At 41.8% G+C, this 25,099-nt stretch overlaps 1 protein-coding gene and 1 long non-coding RNA gene across 3 annotated transcripts in view; one reads left to right on the forward strand and one right to left on the reverse strand.

Moving 5' to 3' along the window:
- SYNJ2 (synaptojanin 2) overlaps positions 1-20,099 on the forward strand; it is a 55,084-nt gene extending 34,985 nt beyond the window's left edge. For both annotated transcript variants that reach the window (XM_080998363.1, XM_080998362.1), the window contains exons 13-27: positions 949-1,030; positions 1,718-1,858; positions 3,218-3,410; positions 4,531-4,689; positions 5,630-5,786; positions 6,202-6,319; positions 7,830-8,048; positions 9,524-9,602; positions 10,784-10,952; positions 11,469-11,648; positions 12,699-12,833; positions 14,637-14,749; positions 15,705-15,813; positions 16,136-16,338; positions 17,687-20,099. In XM_080998363.1, coding sequence (XP_080854489.1) covers positions 949-1,030; positions 1,718-1,858; positions 3,218-3,410; positions 4,531-4,689; positions 5,630-5,786; positions 6,202-6,319; positions 7,830-8,048; positions 9,524-9,602; positions 10,784-10,952; positions 11,469-11,648; positions 12,699-12,833; positions 14,637-14,749; positions 15,705-15,813; positions 16,136-16,338; positions 17,687-18,484 — 2,855 coding nt within the window. In that variant the 3' untranslated portion in view covers positions 18,485-20,099. The remainder of the gene's footprint in view (positions 1-948; positions 1,031-1,717; positions 1,859-3,217; positions 3,411-4,530; positions 4,690-5,629; positions 5,787-6,201; positions 6,320-7,829; positions 8,049-9,523; positions 9,603-10,783; positions 10,953-11,468; positions 11,649-12,698; positions 12,834-14,636; positions 14,750-15,704; positions 15,814-16,135; positions 16,339-17,686) is intronic.
- LOC308473141 lies at positions 18,551-23,103 on the reverse strand. Its single transcript, XR_013983944.1, has 2 exons — positions 23,051-23,103; positions 18,551-22,458 (listed from the first exon to the last, which is right to left on the reverse strand). It is a non-coding gene; the product is annotated as an uncharacterized lncRNA (long non-coding RNA).
- Positions 23,104-25,099: the final 1,996 nt, after the last annotated feature.

Raw genomic sequence — 25,099 nt, forward strand, 5'->3', positions numbered from 1 at the left:
TAAATAGAGAAGTCTGAAAATGCAGCATTTGTATATTTTCCACTCAAAGGGAGGGACTTTTAAGTTTTACCCCCAGTGGTCTAAGATACTTCCATCCCATCTGAAAAGCTGGAATTTAGTTCACATTTAAGGCATCCCTGGTGGGATTCACCTAATCAGCCCTGTCAGTGGAAACCCTGTACAAGCTACTTCCATTTGCACAATGGGTTTTCCCCTTTTCCCAAAATTGATTTTGGGCGTCAGGAGAACCCCTAGAAGTGTGGAGGGGGAGGAATCTTTCCACCTGGCAAGCTACAATGTTTGTGTAGATGGATTGTTTGGAAGAGCACAACACAGAATTTCGCCGCCTGATTGATAGAAAAGTCTGAAAGGGGCATTCTGTGATGAACATGCATGTGTGAACAATATTTGAAAATCCAAGTCAATATTAGGATTATCATATACAGTATAATAATAGAGGGAAGCATTCCACCGCAGAAAAAGCCAAAGCTCCACATGGGAAATAATACTGGGCTTTGTGAGTTCTGTTGCCTTTCTCTATGGCAGTGTTCTGCAACCTTGGGCGACAGGCTATTGGACTAGTAACTCCCATAATCCCTAATCAGTGACTAAGCTAGCTGGGGTTTATGGAAGATGCAGTCCAGTGACACATGGGAACTCATTGATGAAGAACCCTGTTCTGTTCTAGAATCATACTTACTTGCACTGTGGGTGAGTGGGCATTTTTACTAAAAACTGGGTATGTGCATCTGTGCCTACAGAAAGCAAGCATAATGCACTAGTGTCTCTCACATACTCTCTCAACTTGACCAGCTGACCATTGAAATCACTTAAACATGGTCAACAACCATGATTTATTTTGTTTTTACATTAGGAAAAGAAACATACTCACAAAGCATCAACTCACTTTTGCATGTGTTCTTCCCCGCCCCCCTCCTGTTACCATAGATGACCATTGTCCGGCCGACATATTTGCCGTGGGATTTGAAGAGATGGTAGAATTAAATGCTGGGAATATTGTGAATGCTAGGTATGCTTAAACTGAGCTATTTAACTATATTATACTCCATATCATATATTGACATCGTTACTTATACTCTGTGTAGTGGTGCGTGCATAATTTACAAAATGCTAATAGCTGGTTCACATATGCATGCTCAGCACCTGTTGACTCTGGCATCCAGTGATGATTGTCATGCATGCATGAGCCTTCAAAGATGAATCACCACAAATAAATCTTTCATATCACCTGATATCAATTCAAGCACAATAAATTTAAATGGAAACTGCATTCATTCATTCAATGGAACATCATCAAGTGTTGAATAATCAAGTGATGTTCATTCATACGTGAACCACACTCAGATGGGCTTTATTCATTGCAATAAATAACTATGATTTTGCAGCCTTTCAAACATGGCAGAAAGAGAATGAAATGAAAAATGCTGATTTCTCTGAATCTCTGTTAGAAACTGGTCTATTATTGTCTTATCTGCCTGAAGTGGTGGAGACACAGAGGGGCTCTGGCGCAGAGTAAAACCAGTGTATCCTGTATGAACATGATAGTTAGATAAAGTGCTGATGCAGCCCTGAGTTATGAATAAGGTGCCATTTATAAGCTCTGGAATTAACCCTGTGTTTTATCCAGTGAAGACTATTTCATGCCCTATCCAATTTTCCTGCTGCTGCAATTAATGCTTGCGTTTACCTGTTGCAGCACAACTAATAAGAAGATGTGGGGAGAACAGCTTCAGAAAGCCCTTTCAAGGACACATCGATACATTCTGTTGACATCAGCACAGCTTGTTGGTGTTTGCCTCTTCATCTTTGTACGACCTTTCCATGTCCCCTTCATCAGGTATATCCCCTGCAGTGGTGAACTGGGAGCAAGCAGAAGTCTTCTTTCACTGCAAATTCTAATTTGGTGAAAGTGAAGGGAAATAATTATTAAGTGGGAATTTACTCACTCTTGCTCATGCTGCTTTTGCATTACACACATTGTTTTTGTTTTAAAAAAGAAACTTTCATAATCAGTGATTGAGCCTGAAATCCTAAACATAAGTAAGACCCACTGAATTAAGGATTCTGCTGTTGGGATCCTGTCACCAACTGCAATTCTTGCAGCAAACTCCATTCTTTTTCAAAGAATATGGGCAGGAATTGTGATTGATGAACTGCTCCCTTTGAATTGGATTCTGCTTGAATAATTCACAGAGTACGACCAGTGAGTCTTGGAATCTTTATTGATATGTCTTCAAATTGGACATGCCCTCCATTAAGGAAACTATATTTTAGGGCAAGCTTAATGGCATGCATCTTGAATATGGCTGGCTAGATAGATGGCAGAATGAACAAAGGAGTGTGAGCAAAATTAAAAAATATATAATGTTTCTGTTTAATTCTATATATTTATTTCAAGGCAGTTGTTCCATCTAAGCCTTAATAAACTTTTTTTTTTTTTAACCCAGGTTCAGAAGTGCTGTTATGCCAAATGTGATTTAGAGTTTTGAATGGGTGAAAATGGGTCAAAATTTATTGGGGTGAGGGGAGTTGTCTGTATTTTATTCTGGGAAATCTCCCAGTGGCCACATACGACTGGTGAGTGTGCGGCCAGACGTGAAAGTGGGCAGAGCAATGAATGTAAAGTTTACCTTTGTATGCTAGGCTAGTTGCAATGCACACAGATATACACACACACAAACACCCTGCTCCGTCCTTCATACAAACAAGCAAGGGGCATTATCAAAGTTCGAAACACAGTTCAGCCAGACAAAAACACTCAAGGAGGGTCAGAAGCAGGGGCATTAAGGGTGTGGCCACAGGACAGTCACAAGTGTTAGATGGAGAGACCTGGAGCGTAATTCTGTGACATCACATCAAGATAATAAATACATGAGCTGGATAAAGTCAGTGTAGTGGCAGTTTCTCTTTTGTAAGGCCCATGTAGATGCATCGGACCTTCCATGTTTATTCCTTTTGTCAGGGCTTGCACAGGATCCTTCTTTGCTAGTCATGGAGCCATAGAATTGTAGAGTTGGAAGGGACCCCAAGGGTCATCCAGTCCAACCCCCTGCAATGCAGGAATCTCAACTAAAGCGTCCAAGACAGACGGCCATCCAACCTAGTGACAGTCTACTGTGCCTATTGTTCTATGTATTTCCTTGACACTTCCTTAGCAAATGCTTCCTTTTGTCTTTGGCTGTTCTCTCCTGCCCAGGGATGTAGCAGTGGACACAGTGAAGACTGGAATGGGAGGGAAAGCTGGCAATAAAGGAGCAGTTGCCATCCGTTTTCAGTTTCATAGCACCAGCTTATGCTTTCTATGCAGCCACTTGACAGCTGGTCAGTCTCAGGTGAAAGAGCGGAATGAGGACTATAAAGAGATCACACAGAAGCTGAGCTTTCCAATGGTGAGGTTCTTGAAATGTTTTATTTAGAGTTGTGCTGAATTCTCACCCATGAAAACTATCAGAGCAAAAGGAATATATTCAGGGGCGGGTGGGTGTAAAGTTCCACCCGTTCTCCCTTCTCCCCAATCTTAATTCAGGGAATGTAGCACAGACATTTATCTCCATGTGTGTGTGAGGATTTCTGTAGCTGCTGATTCTGAAGCCTTAAAAAGATAGCCTGAATTTGGGCAAACCATGCTTAGAAGTAACTTGTACATCTGTATTCAAAATATATCCATATTAACAGTGCCCTCTAGTGATACTATAGCTGCAGACACGATTTGGTGTGGAATGCATATATTTTTGTTCGGTATGTTTTGAGTTTTTGTTATGCTTGGTTTTATAACATTGAAATTTAGCTGAAACAATGGACTCTAAACAAAAGCTTGATGGTTGAGAATTGTAGTAAATCTTTATTACAGTTGGTTTCAATTTATATTTATAGTAGTGAGACTATAGTTTTAAGGGGCAAGTTCACCTTCATTTAATATGAAGCTTGTGCTTTGGTGGACAGGAAGTGGCTCACTTGGAGAGGTGGAACCAACAACACTAGTTTCCTGGCAACAGTATTGCTGCCACTTACCAGGAGTGGGAGGGATGAAATGGCAGGGAGGTTGGCATGGTGGGGCAGGTTCACTGGCAGGAGCACTGGATTGGCTCCACCGATGCACTTGTACTGAACCAATTCCTCCACCGCTCCATTTCCCTCTAGGTAAATGTCAGGGACACCCCTGCCAGGAAGCTAGCATTGCACCTCATATCTATGTGGGCCATTTCTGTTGGTAGAAGCACATTCTTCAAGTTAAAAGCATGCGTCATCAAAACAGATGTGCATATGCGCTTGAGCTATCTTAGTTAACTGTGATTGTGCCTGATTATAGGGTCAGTATTGGTTCAGTATAAGATAGTGGCCTGTACTGAAACTAAAGATCAAAGTTGTATCAAGAAACATAGTGCCCAGTATTTATTAATGGGCCATACTCTGAAGAACATTCTAAAACAGCACTCAGAAATAAGGAAGATTAAAATCCTGTTGTTTAATCTGTGCTTGAAAATACAATTTTCTCTCACACACAAACAGGGAAGAAGCATGTTTTCCCATGACTATGTGTTCTGGTGTGGTGATTTTAACTACCGCATTGACTTGACCTATGAAGAAGTATTTTATTTTCTCAAACGACAAGATTGGAAGACACTCCTGGAGTTTGATCAACTGCAGCAGCAGAAATCCAGTGGAAAAGTAAGGGGACTGGTGCTGTTTGAAAGAGCATTTACTATAAAAGAGATATTCACCCGAAAGCTCTTTAGTTATTTGAAGCAGATGCCCAAAGCCTGATCTGAATGCACATGTTGCAGCAACCTAGCTGAATCTAAGCAGCTTTGGGTCTGGATGAGAGACTACTTAGGGACACTATTGAGGCCACCTTCTGTTTTGCAGTGGAAGGCAGGGTGATTATTCATTTAATAAACAATGATATTCTTAAAACTTGTGCTGCCAGAGGTCCATGGTGTACATCTGGTTGCTTTTGTTTGAATTTTTTTTTTAAATCCTACCTTCCTTCTGAAATAAATATCAAGGTAGGTTAGCTACAGGGGTTTTTTGGGGGGGGGGGAAACTATAGTAAAATAATAATGAAGTTAGAAAAGTTGGAATTTTTTATTAAAAAAAAACAACCAAAATTTAAACTCTTAATGGCCAAACAGGATTATAATTATTTTTTAATGGAATCATTTTTCTAGTTGCCGTTTTGTCTTATTCAAGTACATAACATGAGCAAAAATATTTTGCTAAAAATGCAAGTACAGTGGTACCTCTGGATGCGAACGGGATCCATTCCAGAAACCTGTTTGTATCCTGAAGCGAACGTAAGATGCGTCTGCACGTGCGCGGGTCGCGTTTCGCCGCTTCCGCGCATGCGCGTGACATCATTTTGTGCATCTGCGCGTGCGCGAGTGGCAAAACCTGGAAGTAACACGCTCCGTTACTTTTGGGTCGCCGCGGAGCGCAACCCGAAAATATTTAAGCTGAAGCGTATTCATCCCGAGGTATGACTGTAATCAGGCTGCTATCTATGCTTAGAGCTGCATGGCGGAGATCTGTTTTATACCAAGAGAAAAAATACTGTATGAATGGCACCATAATAAGCCACGATTTAGATGACCTCTGATTTGTTTTATAGATCTTTAAGGATTTTCATGAAGGAACTATTAATTTTGGTCCAACATATAAGTACGATGTTGGCTCAGAGGCTTATGATACAAGTGACAAATGCAGAACTCCAGCCTGGACTGACAGAGTACTTTGGTGGAAGAAGAAACTTCCTATTCATAAAACGGGTGGGTAGGATCTTTTCAGTTTTTTAAAAGTCTGATAGACTTCTTTTTGGATCATGAAATAAAGATATGTATTGTAATAGCTTAATTATAGACGGGTACCAAAGTTAGATCCTCTTGTGTCAACTGACACCTCTATGGGGCAGAGAACTCAAAATTGCCATACTTACCATTTGAGTCACCCTGTATGGACATAGATGAATTACTATTTACCATCAATGCATTGTGTTTTGTCGCCCATACCACTGCAGTACTCATGTGTTAATATAATATATATAGTAATATTTTGTGTCTTGACAGTTGGGTGCCACATAAGTTATAAGCCACCATAAAAAGTGATAGAAGTCCCAACATTTTATTGAACGTTTGCTCTAATGATTTTAAACTCTGAAACTGAATTCTGTTTTCTTTTACAAAGCTGGAGAGATCAATCTTTTTGACACTGATCTCAGTCCAGAAACCAAAATCAGACCCATTTGGTCTCCTGGTGCCTTGATGTATTATGGAAGAGCTGAACTTCAAGCAAGCGATCACAGGTACCGTAACATCAACGGAAGCATAACCCTTCTGAAATGGCAGAGATGCTGTTGTTTCTGTGATTGTCATGCTTTTCTGTACTGTTGCATAGTAAAGGATGGTTCTGTAGCTCATATGGAAAGCGGCATGCAAAACATGCATAAGGTCTCAGGTTCAACCTCTAGCATCTCTAATTCAAAAGATCACAGATTTAAAAAAAGATTATGAGGAAATCATCCAGGACTGTGGAGAGCCATTGCCAGGCAGAGCAGACGATAGCTGGTGAGATTGACCTAATTCACTATAAAGGAGTATGTGCTTGGTTCATGCTCACAAAATCCTTTGGCCAATTAGGTGTGCAGCATTGACAGTTTCTGAGGAATCCCAGATAGCCCTTTGTGGCACCCTATGCTATCAGTGTGATCCTAGAGCCTTTTCTCATAAAAAAAAAAATTAGGTGGTCATTAGAACACCAAAAAGCAAGTAGCATTGGTCACGTGAAATCAGTCACGTTGAAATTGAAATTGTCATATGAATCCATAATTCTGGATCAATTAATGCAAAAACATCAATGGATGCAAAACTAAAGCATTTCAAACAACATGGGCAACCCCATATGCAATTTTACCCCTCCACCTATCCCTGTGTGACCCAGCCGATGGTTGCAATTGGTTCCCTGACTCCACACCTGCTGTGTGGTTGTAATCTTGTGCCACCATCTTGCTGCATCATGGAAAGTCAGTTGTGCTCACTGGGTGCCCAGAGGGGAAAGGAGATAGTCTATGATGGCAAATCTTAAGGATAAAAACATGTAAAGCTTACTTTATTTTATGAAAAAATGTGGGGAAAGAAAGAGAAAGAAGCTAATTTTTTTTTCTCAAGCTTTGATTCTACACTTGATTTGTTTCCTTCATAAAATAATTAAAGCATAAATAACTTTTGCTGTGTTTTTTATTTTCCCACTAGTTTTAGTATCTGCATTTCCCTAAAATGTAACAAAAATATCAGAAGACAGAAATCTTGTCTGCTAGACAGCACCTGTAGGCTGAGACTATATGTCATTTGCAGACACACGTAATCCTCCCTCTGGCTACCCTGCCATTAGGAGGTTGCTGTCAGTAACGGTGGTATCTGGATGGGTACTTGACAACAACAGAGGAGGGAATTTTGTCTTGTCTTTTTAGAGTTGGTCTGCCACTGTGAAGAACAAGGCCTTTAATCCATCAGTCTCCTATGGCTATAGGCTTTCCCACAGTTGACCAACTCTTGGTATAGATTCTTATATGATTGTGTGGACAGGTATGTTATTTTTTTAAATAAAAGAAAGTGTTGCATAAGTTGCCCCATCAGATATATTGAGAAACCAAGCAATGAAACTGTGTGTTAAACAGGCCTGATTTCCAATTGCTTTGATTGTGCCAACAATTTTTAATAACGTGTCAACATTTCCCTTCATCTTCTTACTTCTTTATTTCCCCTGGAATTATTGGTTTCCCTCACCCATCTCTTTCTTCTTATTTCTCTGATTAGGCCTGTTTTAGCTATCGTGGAAGTAGAAGTCCAAGAAGTTGATGTGGCGGCTCGGGAGAAGGTTTTCCAGGAAGTGTCATCCTTCCAGGGTCCTCTGGATGCCACCGTAGTGGTGACTCTGCAGACACCATCACCTGAAGAGAGAGATGAATTTCCAGAGGACTTGCGTACCGAACTAATGCAAATCTTTGAGACTTATGGCATCGTTGTACTTGTAAGGTACAAATATTCTTCTCATTAAAAAAATCTACACCCCAGTGGCTTGTATTCTAACTTCTTGCTCCTGTGACTGAAATGAGTTTCTGTGAAGTGTGGAAGTTTGTCCATGTCACAACAAACAATAATTATTAGAGGATATTTCAGTGCCACAATCCTTTTTCCAAGTAATACATTTTATTGAGCATTGTTTTTAGTTAATATCAACAATCACAGCCATAATAACGGAAGGTCAAAGTGAAGTAGACCAAAAAGTTGAGCCACTGAGCTTAGGAAATGGCAGGTCAGCTTTCCTGTATGTTTATCTGACGAAATGGCTCCTGAGAGCTAGTGGTCTCCTCTAGAGAATTGGTCAGACAAGCTTGACAGCTTACCCTGAAGTAGTACCTTAGGGCAAACTAAAGCGTCAGCTTAAAAATGCACAAACTTCTCTTGCGTTCTGGGTATATTTCTGAATTATTTATGCTGAATGGACTTAACCCTAATTCAAACACAGGTGGGTCAGAACACTGTGTTCTTGGCTGCCTGAAACAAAAAGCTTTCATACTCTGATATAATGTGTTGTTGTTTCTCCTCACATACACTGAGCATTGTGTATGCATGCGAATAATGCAGCCTCATCTCCGTATTGGATTATTATTTAACAAATTTGCATACCTTTGGCACATAGTCAAAAGGCACCACCATCCTTGTGTATAAATTACTTGTTCCAGAATTTATCCCACAACCTAGTTATTTATCATGATCATCAGCATGGAATAGAATTCCTATTGCCTTGTGCTGAAGCTTTGAAAAAACTCATCCTTTTACCACCCTTCAGTCACCCTAATTGTGAGTGTATCATCATAGCAATCACTGAAGTGTGCCAAAGGAGAAATAATGCATGTTTTCTATGATCAACGTTATGTGGTCTTTAGTATATGGCAGTACAACTCCATTCCAAAAAGCGCTGAGCCCCCTTTCAATAAACTCTCCTAGATACCCAGCAACACTTGTGGCAGATTTAAGGATACAGGATCAAGAAAATGAAAAGTTTCAAGTCATGAAAGCTATATGCACATATAATGTACACATCTCAAAACAAAGGAGATTCAGATTCAGAGTCAATGTACCAGTTGCTGGGGAGCAACAGCCAGAGCCAATCTGGATATTACCTAAGAAATATTAAAAGAAGTCACCTAATCCATTCATGCTTCCCCTCTTCCCCATTTCAGCTTAAATCTGCTCTAATTTTAAGCACAGAGTGAGAACATAAGATGTGATTGAAGCAACATATCAGACATTATCTCTTTACACCAGCTTTTCAGTTAGGCACAGATACAGAATCATTCACTCTGAATGAGCATGATGAGAAATTTAGTACCATCTGCCCTAAAAGCATTGGAGGCAATTATATTATTCACAAGACTAAATGCAGGAAGTAATAGGCATGTGCACAGTTGATTGACCACCTCTTTCTTTCTTTCTATTCTTGTCAGGATCAATGGAGGCCAGATGCTTGTAACATTTGCAGAAAGCAGGTCTGCTCTTCAAGTTCTTGATGTAGATGGTGCCAAGGTAAGGAAAATAAAAAATTCCCTGCACTATTTTAGGTACCTAAATGGCTATTGGAGAGAGAGCTGACATTCACTATTCTCTTTGATTTCTTTGAATGCCAGGCATTTTTAAGTCCTCATTGGACCGCATCTTTAATATGAAACTGACATTTCCCTGAACACCAGCTTGTAGTTTCAGGCTGATTGGTTTTTTTAAAAAAAGTTAGCTACTAATACAAGCTCCAGAGAGAATCTCTGAAAACTATAAGCTGGTGGATGTGACTACTCAGACAAGGAAGACTCCTGTCATCCCTTAAAGACTAAATACATTTATTACGACATGCACTTGCCTACTTCACTAGATGCTCATGCCATTGCCACAGTAAATCCATTAGTCTTTAATTTTCCACAGGACTCATTGTCTTTATGTTTTGTATGAGAGCGACATTTTGTAGGCTGAACTTCATGGATCCTCAGTTTTGAGGATGTCAGTGATGTGAATATGGGTGGATCAAGTCAATAATATGCACACTTGGACTTTGAAAAGCAGGTCAAATTTCTCCAGGAAACACTCACACAAATTAAATCCCCCTACCTAGCATTAACATAAACACTCTTATGTGCTGTGTAATTAGTCGGTAATGCAGGGCATATATAAATGACCAACTTTCTTTACAGGGAGAGGCATGCAGTACTACTTTACAGATGAATCATCTTGGCCCTCTTGGTTTTACCATAACTATCAGTGGCTGGGAAAGGGGCATTAACAGTGGAGTAGCAGTATTTTCAGAGTTCAGATTAGACTAGGCAAGTAAGCAGTTCGATACGGCACTGAAGAATTGCATCATTATTCCATAGCTTCTAGAGAGTAGGCAACGTACTGTTTATGTAACCAGGGCTAGTTCCCCATCAGCGTCACAGTGCAAATGGCCCTTGAACACACTTCAGCCACCACCAAGAATAAACAAAACCGTAGAGAGTATTACAAAAGATTGAGGAAAATGTCATAGTACCTTCCCTCTACATGTCAGCTATCAAAAGTAGCCAGTCAAGAGCTCCACCTACTCTTTAGAATATTTAGCTGACAGCTTTTGTCTTAAATCTGTTGAACTAGGCTTTTGGTTTACATTCTTTTGAAGGCTGGGTCTCGTTTGTGCATAGTGATTTGATTAACCAGTTTCCTTTTTTCTTTTTGTAATGCAGATTAAAGGCAAGACAGTGAAGATCTGGCCTAAAACCCAGGACTGGCTGAAGGGCCTTCAGGAGGAAATCACTAGGAAACGAGACAGCATCGCCCCCATGTCACCCACAGCAAACTCCTGTCTACTGGAGGAAAATTTTGATTTTACAAGTTTAGATTATGAATCAGAAGGTTTGTGGCCTGGACTGTAGCTAGATGTGTGAGCCCTCAGTTTCTCTCCAAGTCTCTCTGTGTGCTCTTGATTGGTATCTTTGGAATCAGAAAAGTGAGCAGTGATTCAGTCCTGCAACACTTATTTGCTAACCTTCCTCTTCACTGTACTTCCTAGAGTGAGACTTGCTGCCAAAGACAGCTGCAGAAAAAGAAATGGGCATTTAGCAGAGGGATTTCCCTATTTCTTCTTCGTCTTATTGCTTCTGCTGCTTCTCTTGTTGCATTGGAAAGTGTTTTGGAAGAGCTTTGTTAAGCGATGTGTTGGGGCTGCATTCAGGAGAGGCATTCAAAAGCCCTGATTGATGTGCAAAGGTTCCCTCACAGCCCTCTGATCCTTTCTATGGGAAAATGCCACTACACCTCACTTTTAAACATTTCTGTTTCCTTTTTATACAAATTGCAACTAGAGTAAGAAGCAAGAACAGATAGTCCAGTTTCCCACCAATATTTCCATTGCTGTATCTTCTGATTTAGGTGATATCCTTGATGATGATGATGATGATTTGGATGACATGCTGCCACATTTACCTCTAACGACAGAAGTGGCATTAGCAGTGGACGATTTGCTGGATGGGCCTGAATGTTTGATGGTGGCATCCACGGTACATGCAAACAAATCTCACCATGCTGGAAGAAAGCTGCATCTGTATAAAGGTAACATCTTTATAGGATAGTGGCTAACTAGACAACTGGTGTGTTCAAAGCACAGTGATTGGGCTTTTGAGACTGGCTTCCATGAACAAGATACACTGTGGGTGTGGCTTGCTGACCAAGTTAAAATTGTCATTGTTCCCAGAGAAAAAATGGTTCCTTGTCAAGTCTCATTATCTGAGTCAAACCCAATCAAGTGTGTGTGTGTATGTGTGTGCATGTGTTTTGTTTATTGACTTTTTACAAGCTTTGAACTGAAACTGGTTGAACAAAGTATTTTTCATCCATGGCTATATTGTGCAGCACAGAGAAAAAAGCAATGTTTTTGTTATTAGTATAAAAGAAACCAATAATAAAATGAAGGAGCTAAATTTATATAACACAGACACATACTTCCATGCAAAATATAAGTATGGGTTTATTTGTTTCAATATGTCCTTCATATAGAAAGGTATATTCAGTCGCCTTTTGTCACTTGATCTCAATCTATATTGAATTCATTGTTTGGTATTAGGCTTCCCATGACTGCAAGCTGGAGTCACCTGATCGGTTTGCCTCTGCTTTTCATCACATGATCCCAGCCTGCATTGCACATGGTGTGGGACCTGCAAGGGCATTTGTATATGTATGTTGTGTGCCTTTTAGATATGCACTGAATATACATCTGGTCCTTTTTAGAAAGCTCTGTCTCAGTGACTTGAGAGCAAACCATGTGACCCAAACTCCATACCACTGAAGGCAAATAAATTCCAGAAACCTCTGCCAAGTGCTAAGAGAGCACGCCACCTCATTTGCTAGCCAGATTTCCCCTGTAACTCGTTCCCCCAAAAATGAGAGGTAGAAACGGCTCAAGCAGTTGATGAAGCTTGATACATTGCCGCTTGACAGAAGAGGGTGGTTGAATGTTGGGTCACTGAACACTTGGGAAGTTTCTCCTGGTTCATTTCTTAGCTTACCTTCTTTGATGGGTAAACATTTTTTTTTTGATATCATGGCTTTTTCCCTTGCATTGGTCTGTTTTCTATTTTTTAATGATTTTGACACGTTCCCTAGATGATGCTGACCTGATCGAACCGAAACAAGAGCTGGACGGAGGTGGGGAGTTTCTCCATCGTTCCCCGAGCAGGTCTCTTTCTGTCCCAGGCAGGCCTCGGCAGCCTCAGCCACCACAGCGACCTCCTCCTCCAGGTGGGGGGCTCCATTTTCTCCCTCTGTGCGGAAAACAGTGTCTGGATTGCTGGCTCCTCAAAGCCACAGCATAGCCAGTACACTGGAAGGAGTGTGCTGAAGCCAGTGAGATTTATGCCTGCGGGCATTTCATTAAAAAATACTGCAAGGCAGAAGACAACATACAAAATTACAATAAGACCCAAAACATAATTGAAAACTGGTTGGGAAAAAGAAATGCATGTTTCAAAGGCCTATCTGGATAACAGAGTTTTCAGAAAATGTAGGCAGGGATGATTCCTGCCAACCCTCTCCTGTCAGGGAATTCCATAGGGTAGGACCAGCCACATGAAAGGCTCAGTCCCTGGTAAATACCAGCTGGACCTCAGGGCACTGGGGAACCACCATCAGATGATTTCCATGATCAAGGAAGAGCATAAGCATTCAGATGGTCCTTGAGGTACTTTGGGCCCAGGTTGTTTACAGGTTTGTGAATTAGCAGAAGAACTTTCAACCTGGCCCAGTAGCAAACTTGACCCAGTTTACATAAGATGGAGTCATTGGCTGTATAAATCCTTGCAGTTTTAGTCTGACAAAAGCAGCAATCACACTCATTTGGGAACATGACCCATGAAACTCTGTAGAATGTTTGAGTAAATGTGCATGGGTGTTAACTGTCTGATATTTGGCCTCACGTTCTGCCTTTGCATCCCATTCTTTCTTTCTTTTAATTCCCTAAGCTCTGATAGAAAAGGGTGGCTTTTGTATGGAAAGATCCTACCAAATGCTTTGTAATACGTACTGTCCAAGTGGGTGAAACTCAGTTAATAATGCCCATAGGAAAAGACAATTGTAACAGTTTTCAAAGGGGTCACGGTTTCAGAGCTGTTGCTGCAACAACATCATATATTACTAATACCCAACTCATCTGACTGGGTTGCCCCAGCCTCTCTGGGCAACTTCATAAACATAAAAACACAGCGAAACATCAAATATTAAAAATACAGGGCTTCATATGTCTTCCAGCACCTTTTTTTCTAGAAAAATAGCACTGCTTGTAACTGTTTTCTCCCTTTGTCATCTGATGGGAGGGCGTTCCACAGGGCAGTGGAATTGCGGCAACTTAATGGATAACTAATTTATGATGGCTTAATACATTTATTAACCTTTAAGGTGCCACAAGTTTCTTCATTCATGACTGCAAAGGTGCAGGTTTTTTACTTAATGCACACAGCTGAACCGTGCCTACTAATGCAAGCACAGTAAGGAGACAGATTGTTGAGCAAAACCGCAGGACACCATTTCACATGTGAAAGATGCATCTGTGTGCTTCTTCCACAGCTGTCACTCCACAGGTTAAGCTGAGAGGAGCAGGGTTAGCAGCAGGAGCAGAGCAATCTGGTGACTTAGCAGCAGTACCCGCTGCTGTGGGGGAATCTGCATATGCCACTCTATGCAAGAACCCCAAGTACAGATGCAGCCCAGCCTATCTTTGAGCATTAACCACTGAAGCAAACAAGGGCTGTATCCAGTGCTCTGCATGAGCAGAAGGGGCTTCTGCAGTGGGACTTCCACCACTGTCTTCCTCCCCCTGCATCCTGGAACAGGTTTTGAGGGTGTGCTCGGGGAAGAAAAGATGGCAAAGTCTGCTCACACAATGCTAAATTCCACCTAAAATGATTTATTAGCTTAGGGCAGAATTCTGCCCCAAGGACCAGAATTGTTTAAATCAATGGTTGAACTGTAGTGCTTTCACTGTTACTTTTTTTTTAAACACACCCACGTGCAAAATGTCAGAAATCAATGCATGTGTCTCTCCTCCAGCTGGAGTATCTGTTAAAAAATCCACATCAGATGGGTTCATCTCTTCAGGAGGCCACTCTCTGTGTTCCATCCTGCAGACTGCAAAGCTTCTTCCAGGGGCACCTCAGCAACCAGTGAGTAGTTCAGCACAATTGTTTGAGTCATTTGGTGGAGGGCAAGAGGTGAGACGAAAAAGAAAACTGTGTATTTACAATTACGCATATCCTGCCTTTCGGGATAGAAATCCATCCAAGGCAGCATATACAACATATGTTGAAATTGTTTGTGATGTTTAAAAAAATATTAAAAAGTCAACAGACACATCAGATGTGTAAAGTACCCAGTGTATTATTTATTTTTGTGCATTGTGCTTGAAATCTCCAGTGTCATCTATGAGATGCTGAAGTTGCATAGCAACCATTATCTGTGGGATGAAGATGTTAAAGGGGCAGCCAGAAAAAAAACTCATGCATGGGCGCATGCATCTATAAAGAGCCATTTCAGGAGCACCTCACACAGCATGACCTTGCCAATATATGACAGCAAAGTACATCCTTTGTTCATCCTTTGCCAATTTGCTAAAGTGAAGAAACAACATGTTTGTATAGGACCTTTCCTAGAAATATTACCGTTCTGGGGTTAAGGTGCCCCAGCAGTGAAGCCCCTAGATCAGGGATGGGGAACCTGTGGCCTATCAGATACTGTCAGACTAAAACTCCCATCATCCCTTGTCATTGGCCAGGCTGGTTGAGGCTGATGAGATCTGGAACTCAACAACTTTTGGAGGGCACCAGGTTCCCCCTACCTGCCCAAGGCCTAATCAGCACACCCAGTCGTGGCAGCTCCTTAAACAGGGTGTCTATTGGAAGACCTAAGGGCACAGTGGAATGGGAGAGTGGAATGAAGCATATATAAGTATTCCTTCTTGTGAGAGGGATTTATTGACATTAATTCATAGCTGGTAGACAAAAACTCTGAAAATGTTAAGGCTACTTCCCTGTTTATACTCTGCTTTAGAAAGTGGCATGTGCATGATTTTCTTCTGGGCTCACTCCGTCTGTTATTTGTTTTCCTTTAAATTTTTGTAAGCCAAAATCACGGACTGGAATTAGTAAGCCATATAATGTCAAGCAGATCAAAACCACCACCCCTCAGGAAGCAGAGGAAGCGATTAGATGCCTGATGCAAGCAAAAGGAGGTAACATGAACAAATTTCAGTTAAGAACATTGATAATATCTGTTTCTATGTTATCTTTTCAGAGCTACATAAGCATGCCTAAGAAACATCTCTTTTGGGCGCCATCTTAAAATGTTAATCACTGCTGTTCTCATTTCCTGTAGTGAAACCTGAGGAGCTGTCAGTTTGGATTAAAATACTGCTTGTATTTTTGTTTCAACTTGAACATACTGCTCCATTTTCAAACTGATCTGTTGATGTGAATAAGACTATTTGGGCAAATAAAACTTTTGAATTTACCTGGCATGTAGGATAAGTAGATTTCTACAATTCTGTATTTCAGTAACTCCGGAGGAAGCCTTGGCACCCATTTTAGGAAGGAACCAAACTGTCACTAAATCTGAAAGCTTCCCTGGTGTTGCAAAGTCTGCACAACTTCACAGCCCGCAACCACCCCCAGTGCTCATACCTCAGCGTCCAGCACCAAAAGTTCCCTCTGCTAAGAAACCAGCACCCATGCAGAGGTTGGGAGGGAAGCCAGGATGTGTAAGTCTCCATTAGATGCTTCTATAGGGTTCAGTCAATATTCAGAGGGCAAATTTGGGGGTTGTACATGCAGTTGGTAGAAGTTTGCAATTGAACTTGTCATTGGGCCGAGTTAATAGGTATGTGGCCTTCAAAAGTCCCTTCATCTCCAAAACTGTGCCCCCAGAGTACCATCAAGGAGAAAGAAGACTGCTATCTTTGGGTTACATAGGGAGTGAGATGAATAGCCAGGACACACTCTTGCTCAATCCCAGCTACATTATGACCTTGGATTTCTCCATTGGTTTTCTTTATGGGAAGTTCTCACTTCTGTTCTGGGGACATGAAAAACAGCTTTTCTGTGTGAACCAGGAAATCACCTAGACAGACACTGAGAGGGTTCCTCTGCCCATTTTGCATTTATATATCCATTTCTCTTGGAAAAGGAGAAATAGAGACAAATAGATGGCCCTGTCTACTTTCCACTCTCCTACTTACTCCTTTTGCTCTCTGGCCTTCTCTTTCAGCTGGCCTCTCTCTTGCCCACTGGTGGAGGAAAGGGGGTGCAGTTCGCCCTGGGTGTCATCCCTGAGAGAGGGTGACATTGCCACCCCCCCCCCCCCGCTGGAACGCTCACCCTGCCCCCAGGTGCTGGAGCAGCTAGCTCCGCCTCTGCTCTTGCCCCCTCTCCTTTGCACTTCCGCCCCACCACAGCAGCAGGGGAGGGGCAAAAAAAGCAGTATTTTAAACAGCTTGAATGCCATTTTTGGATGAAGGGTGGGTTACACATTGTTAAAATAAATTAAGTAAATTAGAGTCAATGTTGCTGGTCAGCTTCTAACTCCTTGTGTTCAGCTATTCCACAGCCAACTGAGCTGTGTTCTGTCCCTCCACCGCAGCCCATTTATCTTTTCCAACTAGATACTAAGCATGCACAGTCCTCACTGGTCTGTTTTTAAGGAGGTGAGGGATTTCCCCTTCAGATTTTTTTTTAAAAAAAGATTTTTGTACATTTGCAAACTTGAGAGTTCACCTGAGCATGTAGGCACCTCCTCTTCCTTGATGGCCATACTTTGGCTTCAAAGCTTGTTAGCACTCTGAGACAGAGTTCATAATTAGCAGGAGGAATGAGAGCCATGGAAAGGACGTAATTCTTTCTCTGGAATGTTGAAGCTTTTAAGCACATTTTTAAATGGATATATTAAGATTTTAGAATGCTGCATGTACAGAATTAGAGAAGGCCATCTTACCTCTGTCAAGAATACATCAGCTTTGCTTTGGGGGTGGGTATGTGCGATTGTCTCTCTTTTTAATCACTATGGGGCTGGTTGAATAGCAACTGATTGACATTATGACATCCTTTTCTTAGCCTCCTTCTCCAGAAGAGCAGTTTGAGCACTTCTCCTTTGCGCTGCCAGAGTCTTGCCTTGAGGCTAGAGCCATTGCTACAAGTCCTACCAGAGCAGCCCCTGTTCCTAAGCCAAGAACAGTCCCCCCAGGCAAAATCCTTGAGAGGAGAAGGAGCAGCGAAAGGTACCCGGCTGCTCTGCGTCTTCTAGAGGAGAGCTCTTGTCTTCCTTCTCAGAATTCTACCCATGCTCCAAGAGTTCCACCGAGGAGAAAGAAATCTGCCCCTCCCGATTTTCATCTGCAAGTACTCCAGAGCAGTGACAGCCTGTTTCTCAAGGGGTTAACATTTAATTCCAACAATAACAACAATCCGTCTCACACTCAGTCTGATTCCATCCCACTTTCTCCAAGTGAGCCCTTTCTACCTGTAGCAGCAGGAGCCATGACCAGCCCAATAGACGACTCTTCGAGGTTCATGACTTCAGAGTTAATTAGCGGCCTGCAGGTTCTTCCGCCCATGTGCCTCCAGCAGCAACACCAGCAGCTTTCAGAAGACGACTTTCTTAGAGGGAGCACCAGTCTTTTAGACCTGGAGACTGACTTCATTGCTTATCAGTCAATCCCTCAACCGCTGCCAATCAGCCCAACACATGCTCCAAAAGATGTGAAACTCCCCAGTGCAAGTGATTTCAGCCACTGGGTTACATTTGGAGAAGAGGGCAACAGCGGCACCATCTCTGAAAGTCCTAGTGTACTGGTTGCGTCCAAGCCGAACCAAAATGCCTGTGTGGACCCCAACACCAGTTTAAAACTATGAGCGTGGATCGTCCCCCCCCCCTTTTGCTTTTTCTACAACAAACAAACAAATCATAACAGGACAGGATTTTTGCTGAAACAATTTGCTTTATTCTCAGAGCCTTTGGTACAGGAAGGACTGAGTTAAATGAGTCGTTATGGTACTTCACACTCCACGCCGCCTCCAATGAATTCTGATTTAATTTGTATGGTAAGTGGCAACTTTCTCTTCCATGTGCATGCTATAATGCCTTTTGGTACAATTGCTTCTCATTTGCACTTTGCTTGCTTTCTGTGCTTCATACCAAGGCTGTCTGTCCCATAGTACTTGCTTGCTGTGAAAAGGATAGCATGGAGGTTTCTGCATTATGTCTAAAGAGGCATTTTGTGTCTGTTTGGGCACACAGCGGTAGTTGCTTTGAAAAGCTGAACACACTTCCTAGGAGAGGACCTAGTGAACTGGGTAGGACATAATTCCGGATAAACATGCTGAAGATCTCACAGTATGTTTGCCTCTGCATCTTCCCTTTCATGCTTGTTAACATCTGCAGAGTCTGGGAAGCTTAAACCAAATGAGCTCAAGCCAGTAAGCGCTCTGTTGTTTTTTTCCACCAAGGCCTGAAAGGGAGGAAATTACCTGCAGATTGTGCCTAATGACAACAGAATAATGTGGAGATGGTCAACCAAGGCTGCTGTAGCTGCAGTGCTGCTGGTAGTACCAAGGACTGCCATGTAGGAGTCCCAAGCGATAAAGCAGCTAATAAATAGAAAATGGTATCTCAGAGAAAACTAAAGCTATGGTTATATGAAAGCACTAGAATGTATAACTCTGAGCAATGTGGTTGCAGTCTCATCTCTGGCTTGGGTAGAGGCTGGGAAGCCAATCACACGTGCCTCCCATAGTACAGGGGTGGGGACCTTGTGCTTGAGCGCCAGTAGTGAGAATTGCAGTCCAACAACTGGAGGGTCACAGGCTCCCCATTCCTGTCCTAGTGTATCACCCTGTTGACAGGACCCATGTCCTCTTTGGCTCACAGTGATCAGGAAGGCCATATATTGCCTAGGGCAGTCTCCCCCAGCCTGAAGCCCTCTAGATGTTTTAGATTACAACTTCCATCAGCTCCAGCTGGCAGGAGCTGGTGTCCAAAACCTCTGGAGAGCACCAGGTTGATGAAGGCTGGACAAGGGTAAGACGAGTCTAAATGTGCATATGTAGAAATATAAATGGTACGCATGAGAGAGACTTCTGTACTCAAGGTTCCCCCAGCTCTCACCCTTTGGAGCTACAGTCCTGAGAGTGAAAGTTACCTTGGCATAATACAGCCTCAAGGAAACTATTGTAGAGAACAGACAGATAATGTAGTGTGAGCATAAAAGGCAGAGGATAATTTTATCGATAATTGTTAAATAATATGGGAACATGTGCAACAGAGTTATAGAATCAGGTGGTTGTTTAAGACTGGTAATTTATTAGTGACAGGATGGAATCACTTTTGATGGAGTGGCATACTTCATGATTTTAATTTGTTTTGAAATAGTAAAGATCAGAAGAGGGGGGAACTATAAAGTATTTGACTATCCTTTTTTGTATCGAGGCTGTAAATAATATCATTAAATTTCTTTTTTATGAAACTGAACTTGGCTTATTTTGTTTTTGTATTATATTGTCCTCAAAACTGAAAGGCCAGATGTTTCATTTGATGATTCAATGAATTAGAGCCCAGAAAGATAAAAGGAGGAGGGAATCAGATACACAATAATGACTAAACATTGATTATTTAATCAATGTTTATACTGCTGAATAAAAATACAACATTTAATAATGTTTCCAAGAAGCTAGGGAAAAGATAAGATTAAAAACAAAACTCAACTGTACATTACAAAACTGAGCAGTGGTCAAAAATATGAGTCCAAGAAAGCTGGGGCAAACTTATAAATGTTAAAGAGGCATATATTAGTCATTAATGTATCCATGAAATACCCAAGGGAGAGCATTCCATGGGGTGGGTGCTATCACTCAAAAGGCCTGCTTTCACATTGTCACCAAGTCACACTTTACTAGTCATGGAACAACCAGCAGGTTCTCCTCAGATGATCTTAACAATTGGCCCCAAGTTGCTTAGAGACCCAAAAACCATGACTTTTGCTTGCGAGCTAATAGGCTGCTTAGAAAGAACTGCACTGGCTGCCTAAGGACTGCATTTTGCACAAGCTGCAGCCTCTGAACCAGGTGCAAGTATGGCCCCACATACAGTGCATTGCAGTAGTAACTGTGAGATTAGTAATCAATGGACCACTGTAACAAGGCCATCCTTGTACTGAAATTGCTGCCCCAACCAAAGTTGGCCATGGGTGCTCTAAGGCAGCAAGGTCAGGTGGGCCTCTAGTGACACTGATGGATCTAGGCACATGCCCCCGCCCCCAAACTACACACCTCCTCCTCCTGAAGAATTGCAATCCCATCCAGAACTGGTACACAACCCAATTCCTAGACCTTGGAACCACCTATCCATGGAGTCTCCGTTTTTGTCAAGATTCAGCTGCAATAGCCCCCATCCAGTCCACAATTGCCTCCAGACACCATTTCCAGACATGCATTGCCTCTGCTGATTTACAGAACAATGGAGCTGGTGACACCTTGTCCAAGATCTCCTAATGATTTTAACAGCCTGCAGATGAATTTTGAGAAGGCCTGAGGTATAGTCACCCAATACTACTATTTGGAAAAGCCTGGTTTGGGTTGTAAACACCATAAACCACTGCCCCCAACTCACAGAGATGGCCCAGGAGGATAACATGACCTACCATATCAAAACAGAATCAACAGAGTCCTACTCCTCATCCCACCTGAAAAACATAATCTATCAGCACAACCAAGGCAAATTCTCTCACCAAATGAGGCGTGGACCTAAAGTGGGTTTGCTACTCAGTATAGACAGAAACTGGCAACTGCTAGAGACCTCACTGCTTAGTGTGCACTTCACTTCAGCATAAAGTAACGGAGGTCCTTGGTGAATTGGACCTATGAGTCTTCTGCAACTTTTCATCACCAACAGTGGTCAGCCAGCTGACTCTGGGAAGCTCACAAGTAGGCCATGAAGGTAAAAGTATATTTTATACTAAGAAACAACATTGATGGGCTTAAAAGTTGTCTTGTGCTTAAGCACTCCATTTCACCAAAAGGGATCACTAGTATTCTCAAAGCACTGGGCAGTTAAGCAGCCATGCACACAGCCTACTTCTGCACAGGTACATTTCTGGATCAGGACTTAGAACAGAAATGCTACTGCAGTGGTGGGAAACATCCTGCTCATGGACCCAATTAGACTTGCCAGGTGATGCCATTTGGTTCACAAGTCACACCACTTGCCTGATGTCATGTGTGATGCCCACTTGCCACATATGGCTCACAGCAGGCAGGGGAGACGAGGATCCAGCCCACTAGCCAGCTCCAGTTCCCAACCCCTTTTCTACTTTCCACCTATCCTTTTCATTCTCAACACTTAGCAAAAGGTAGGATTTCAAGAGGCTATTTTGAGTGTCCCACACAAATGAAAGGTGGGTAGGGACAAATGACAATCTTCAGCTTAACTCCTGCGGAACGTGTTACAAAACCCCTCACCCTTCCTCTTTAATGAAGAAATTAAAAAGTTATCTCTGGATATTTATGGCGACATTTCAACATAAAACATGAATGCCTATTTTAAAAAGGAGCATGGTTTATAAGTTAGTGCCAATATTCTCTGCAACAAAGATAATTTAACAGCTTTGTGGCAGCTCATTTGCATGATAATAAAAGCATTAGAAGGAAAACCAATTTAAGTCGATTTATAAATTGCAAATAAAAGTTATTTTTATTACACTGCTTGAAGAAGTGAAGTATCTGGCCTTTGGCACTATATCTTATAACTGGCTCACTGGTGAGCTATCTCATTAAAACTTAGATCTTGCCAGTAGCGTCCTCTGTGCAATCAATTGCAGTTCACGCTGCTCAGTCTGAACAAATACAAATAATAAAAAAAAGTATTGGTATAATAATAAAAAAAGCTGTCAAGTGGATTGACTGTTTTTAAAATGTTTTTGATGGGAAATCAGAACTTTGATTTCCAGACTAAAAATTGTGCTTAAGGATACAACTCTAGAAATACGTACAGAGAACTGTGTCTAAATAAATCCACATACATTCGCACATCTGATAAGAGACAAAATATTTCAATAATTCATGGCATAGGAGAGGAAGACTGAATTTCGGTTTCATGGTTGTTCCTCATCAAGACGTTTTGTTACCCATTATACAGTTTAGGACAAGGTCACATGTTTTATTTGTCCACTCATCACCTGCGTCATGTCAAAGTGAAGTATCATAAACAAATCACAAGTCAGTTAGACACAATACTTTCTACAAATTTGGTGTAAAAGGTGTTCCACGTGACAGTTTTCACAGCTTATCAGCCATCAAACATTAAGCAACCATGTGATGAGAGATTAAACCATGTACATACACATGTGAGCTAGGCCTTAGTTTTAACATTTTATCAAGACTGCAAAACAGAGTAGGAAGAGAGCATGGCAAGTTATTGCCCCTTACCTCTCCAAGTTACTTCAGCCACTCATCTTTCAAAAAGGATGACCCTGCAGAGCACATGGAAAGAGAACACTCATCCCACATAACAAGATGTGAGCTGAATGGTTAAACTTACTGGTCCCACAGCACTAAGACTGGAGATAAGCCTCTACTGATGCTTTTTACTATTAAGTAACAAGAAGAGGCTCGTCTCCCATCTTAGTGCTGTCGTGTGAGGAAATCAGAGATAAGGGATTGCTAATAGAGATAGGTGCAGAAATCTGTCATATGACTGATGGATGGCTATGGATTGCCCCATATGGTCTCACAGGCTAAATTCAGAAGCCTGATGGGTTCAATTAGGCCCATGGGGCAGAGGGTCCTCACTGCTAGCTTAACCAAAGGCTGAAGGGTAAGGGAATGGAAAACAGACCCCCCCCCCGCCAGAGATCTGTAAGCTACTGGCTCATGTGACAGGAAGAAGTGGGCATTTGGTTGACTAGCCCAAATTATTGTTATACACCACAACCACTGTACATTCATCTTCGTGGAAATGACTACAGCAAAAATTCATGTGCTCTTCTTAGCTCATATGCTATGCTACTCATAGATGGTTGATTTGTGTGTGTGTCTTAAAAAGCAGCACCAAGTTATATGTGAATTTTGCTTCAGAGGCTAGGACCCGAACCAATGGCTTCAAGTTACAAGCAAGAAGATTCCGACTAAACATCAGGAAGAACTTTCTGATGGTAAGAGCTGTTTGGGCAGTGGAATGGACTCCCTCCGAAGATGGTAGACTCTCCTTCCTTGGAGGTTTTAAAGCAGAGGTTGGATGGCCATTTGCCATGGATGCTTTAGTTGAGATTCCTGCATTGCAGAGGGCTGGAGTAGATGACCCTTGGAGTCTTGTTCTCAAAGACTGACAGAAGTTTTAGCTACCTAATTTATGAATTTTACAGGCTATTAAAGGCACGGGAGCAGGGCTAGAAGTTGGCGACCCCAACAGCCAGCTTCACTGTGCTCAGTAAGCACTTTAAGCAGATTCTTGGGGTGGAGGTGGATGGATGTTTGGCAGTCTCTGCTATGGCAGCTTGAACTCTCAAGCCCAGTGGCAGATATGAGCCTTTCCAGGCAGCCTCCTTTGGTCTGCACTTGGTCAGGCTCTGACCTACTTAGTTTCCAAAATGAAATGACATCATGCACCATCAAGTGGTTAGCGAGGCTTGGTTGAGAGTTTTGTGAGAGTTAAGAGTGCAGCTGTGTTTTATTTATACTCTTTACCTTTAAGCCAAGAGCGAGGAACCTGCAATCCTACAGGCGATTTTAACTCAGGCAGGATTCCTGCTTGGCAGGGGGTTGGACTCGATGGCCCTTGTGGTCTCTTCCAACTCTATGATTCTATGATTCTAGGAATGAGGAGAGGTTCACAAGTTTCCCATGCTTGTCTTAGGTGTATTATGTTACAACTGCAGGTGATTGCTTAATATAAAATATATTAACTTTTAACCAGCTTTAAAAGTTTAGCATCTCCAAACATTAAAATTCTTTTGGTTTTATTTGAAAATGCCCAAACACAGATACTACACGAATTATATTTACAGTATAAACCACATGTGATTAATTTAAGGGGAGAAGGGGAACATGACCTGCTTCAAACAGCTCCAACAGATAAAACATTTTCTGTGCAAGGCAACACAGTAGCTTGTTTCTAATAAAGAGCTCCCCCATTCTGCCTTGTAGGCAGATTTTTTTGATACATACAAAATGGCTCTATTCAGTTATCAATCAAACCATGGTTAAGGAAACTTAGATAAGGTTTGCCATCATGTTCAAACCACAGTTTGTTATAGGAGAAGACAAATCAATAAAGTGGGTTTGTGCTAATTATGGTTTGGCATGCTTTCTGGTTAGACCATTCATAATAATGGCTTTTACTTCACCTCCAGAGCAGTTAACATGGAAATGCTAAGCAGATGGGATATAGAACAGCACAACTCCACATCAGAAATTTCTAGATTGTGTAGTGTTATCAAACCATGGTTTGGCATAATGTCTGAATTAGGCCACTGAGAG

Source organism: Podarcis pityusensis, assembly GCF_964106645.2.
Source record: "Podarcis pityusensis genome assembly, chromosome: 3".
NCBI classification, from domain to species: Eukaryota; Metazoa; Chordata; class Lepidosauria; order Squamata; family Lacertidae; genus Podarcis; species Podarcis pityusensis.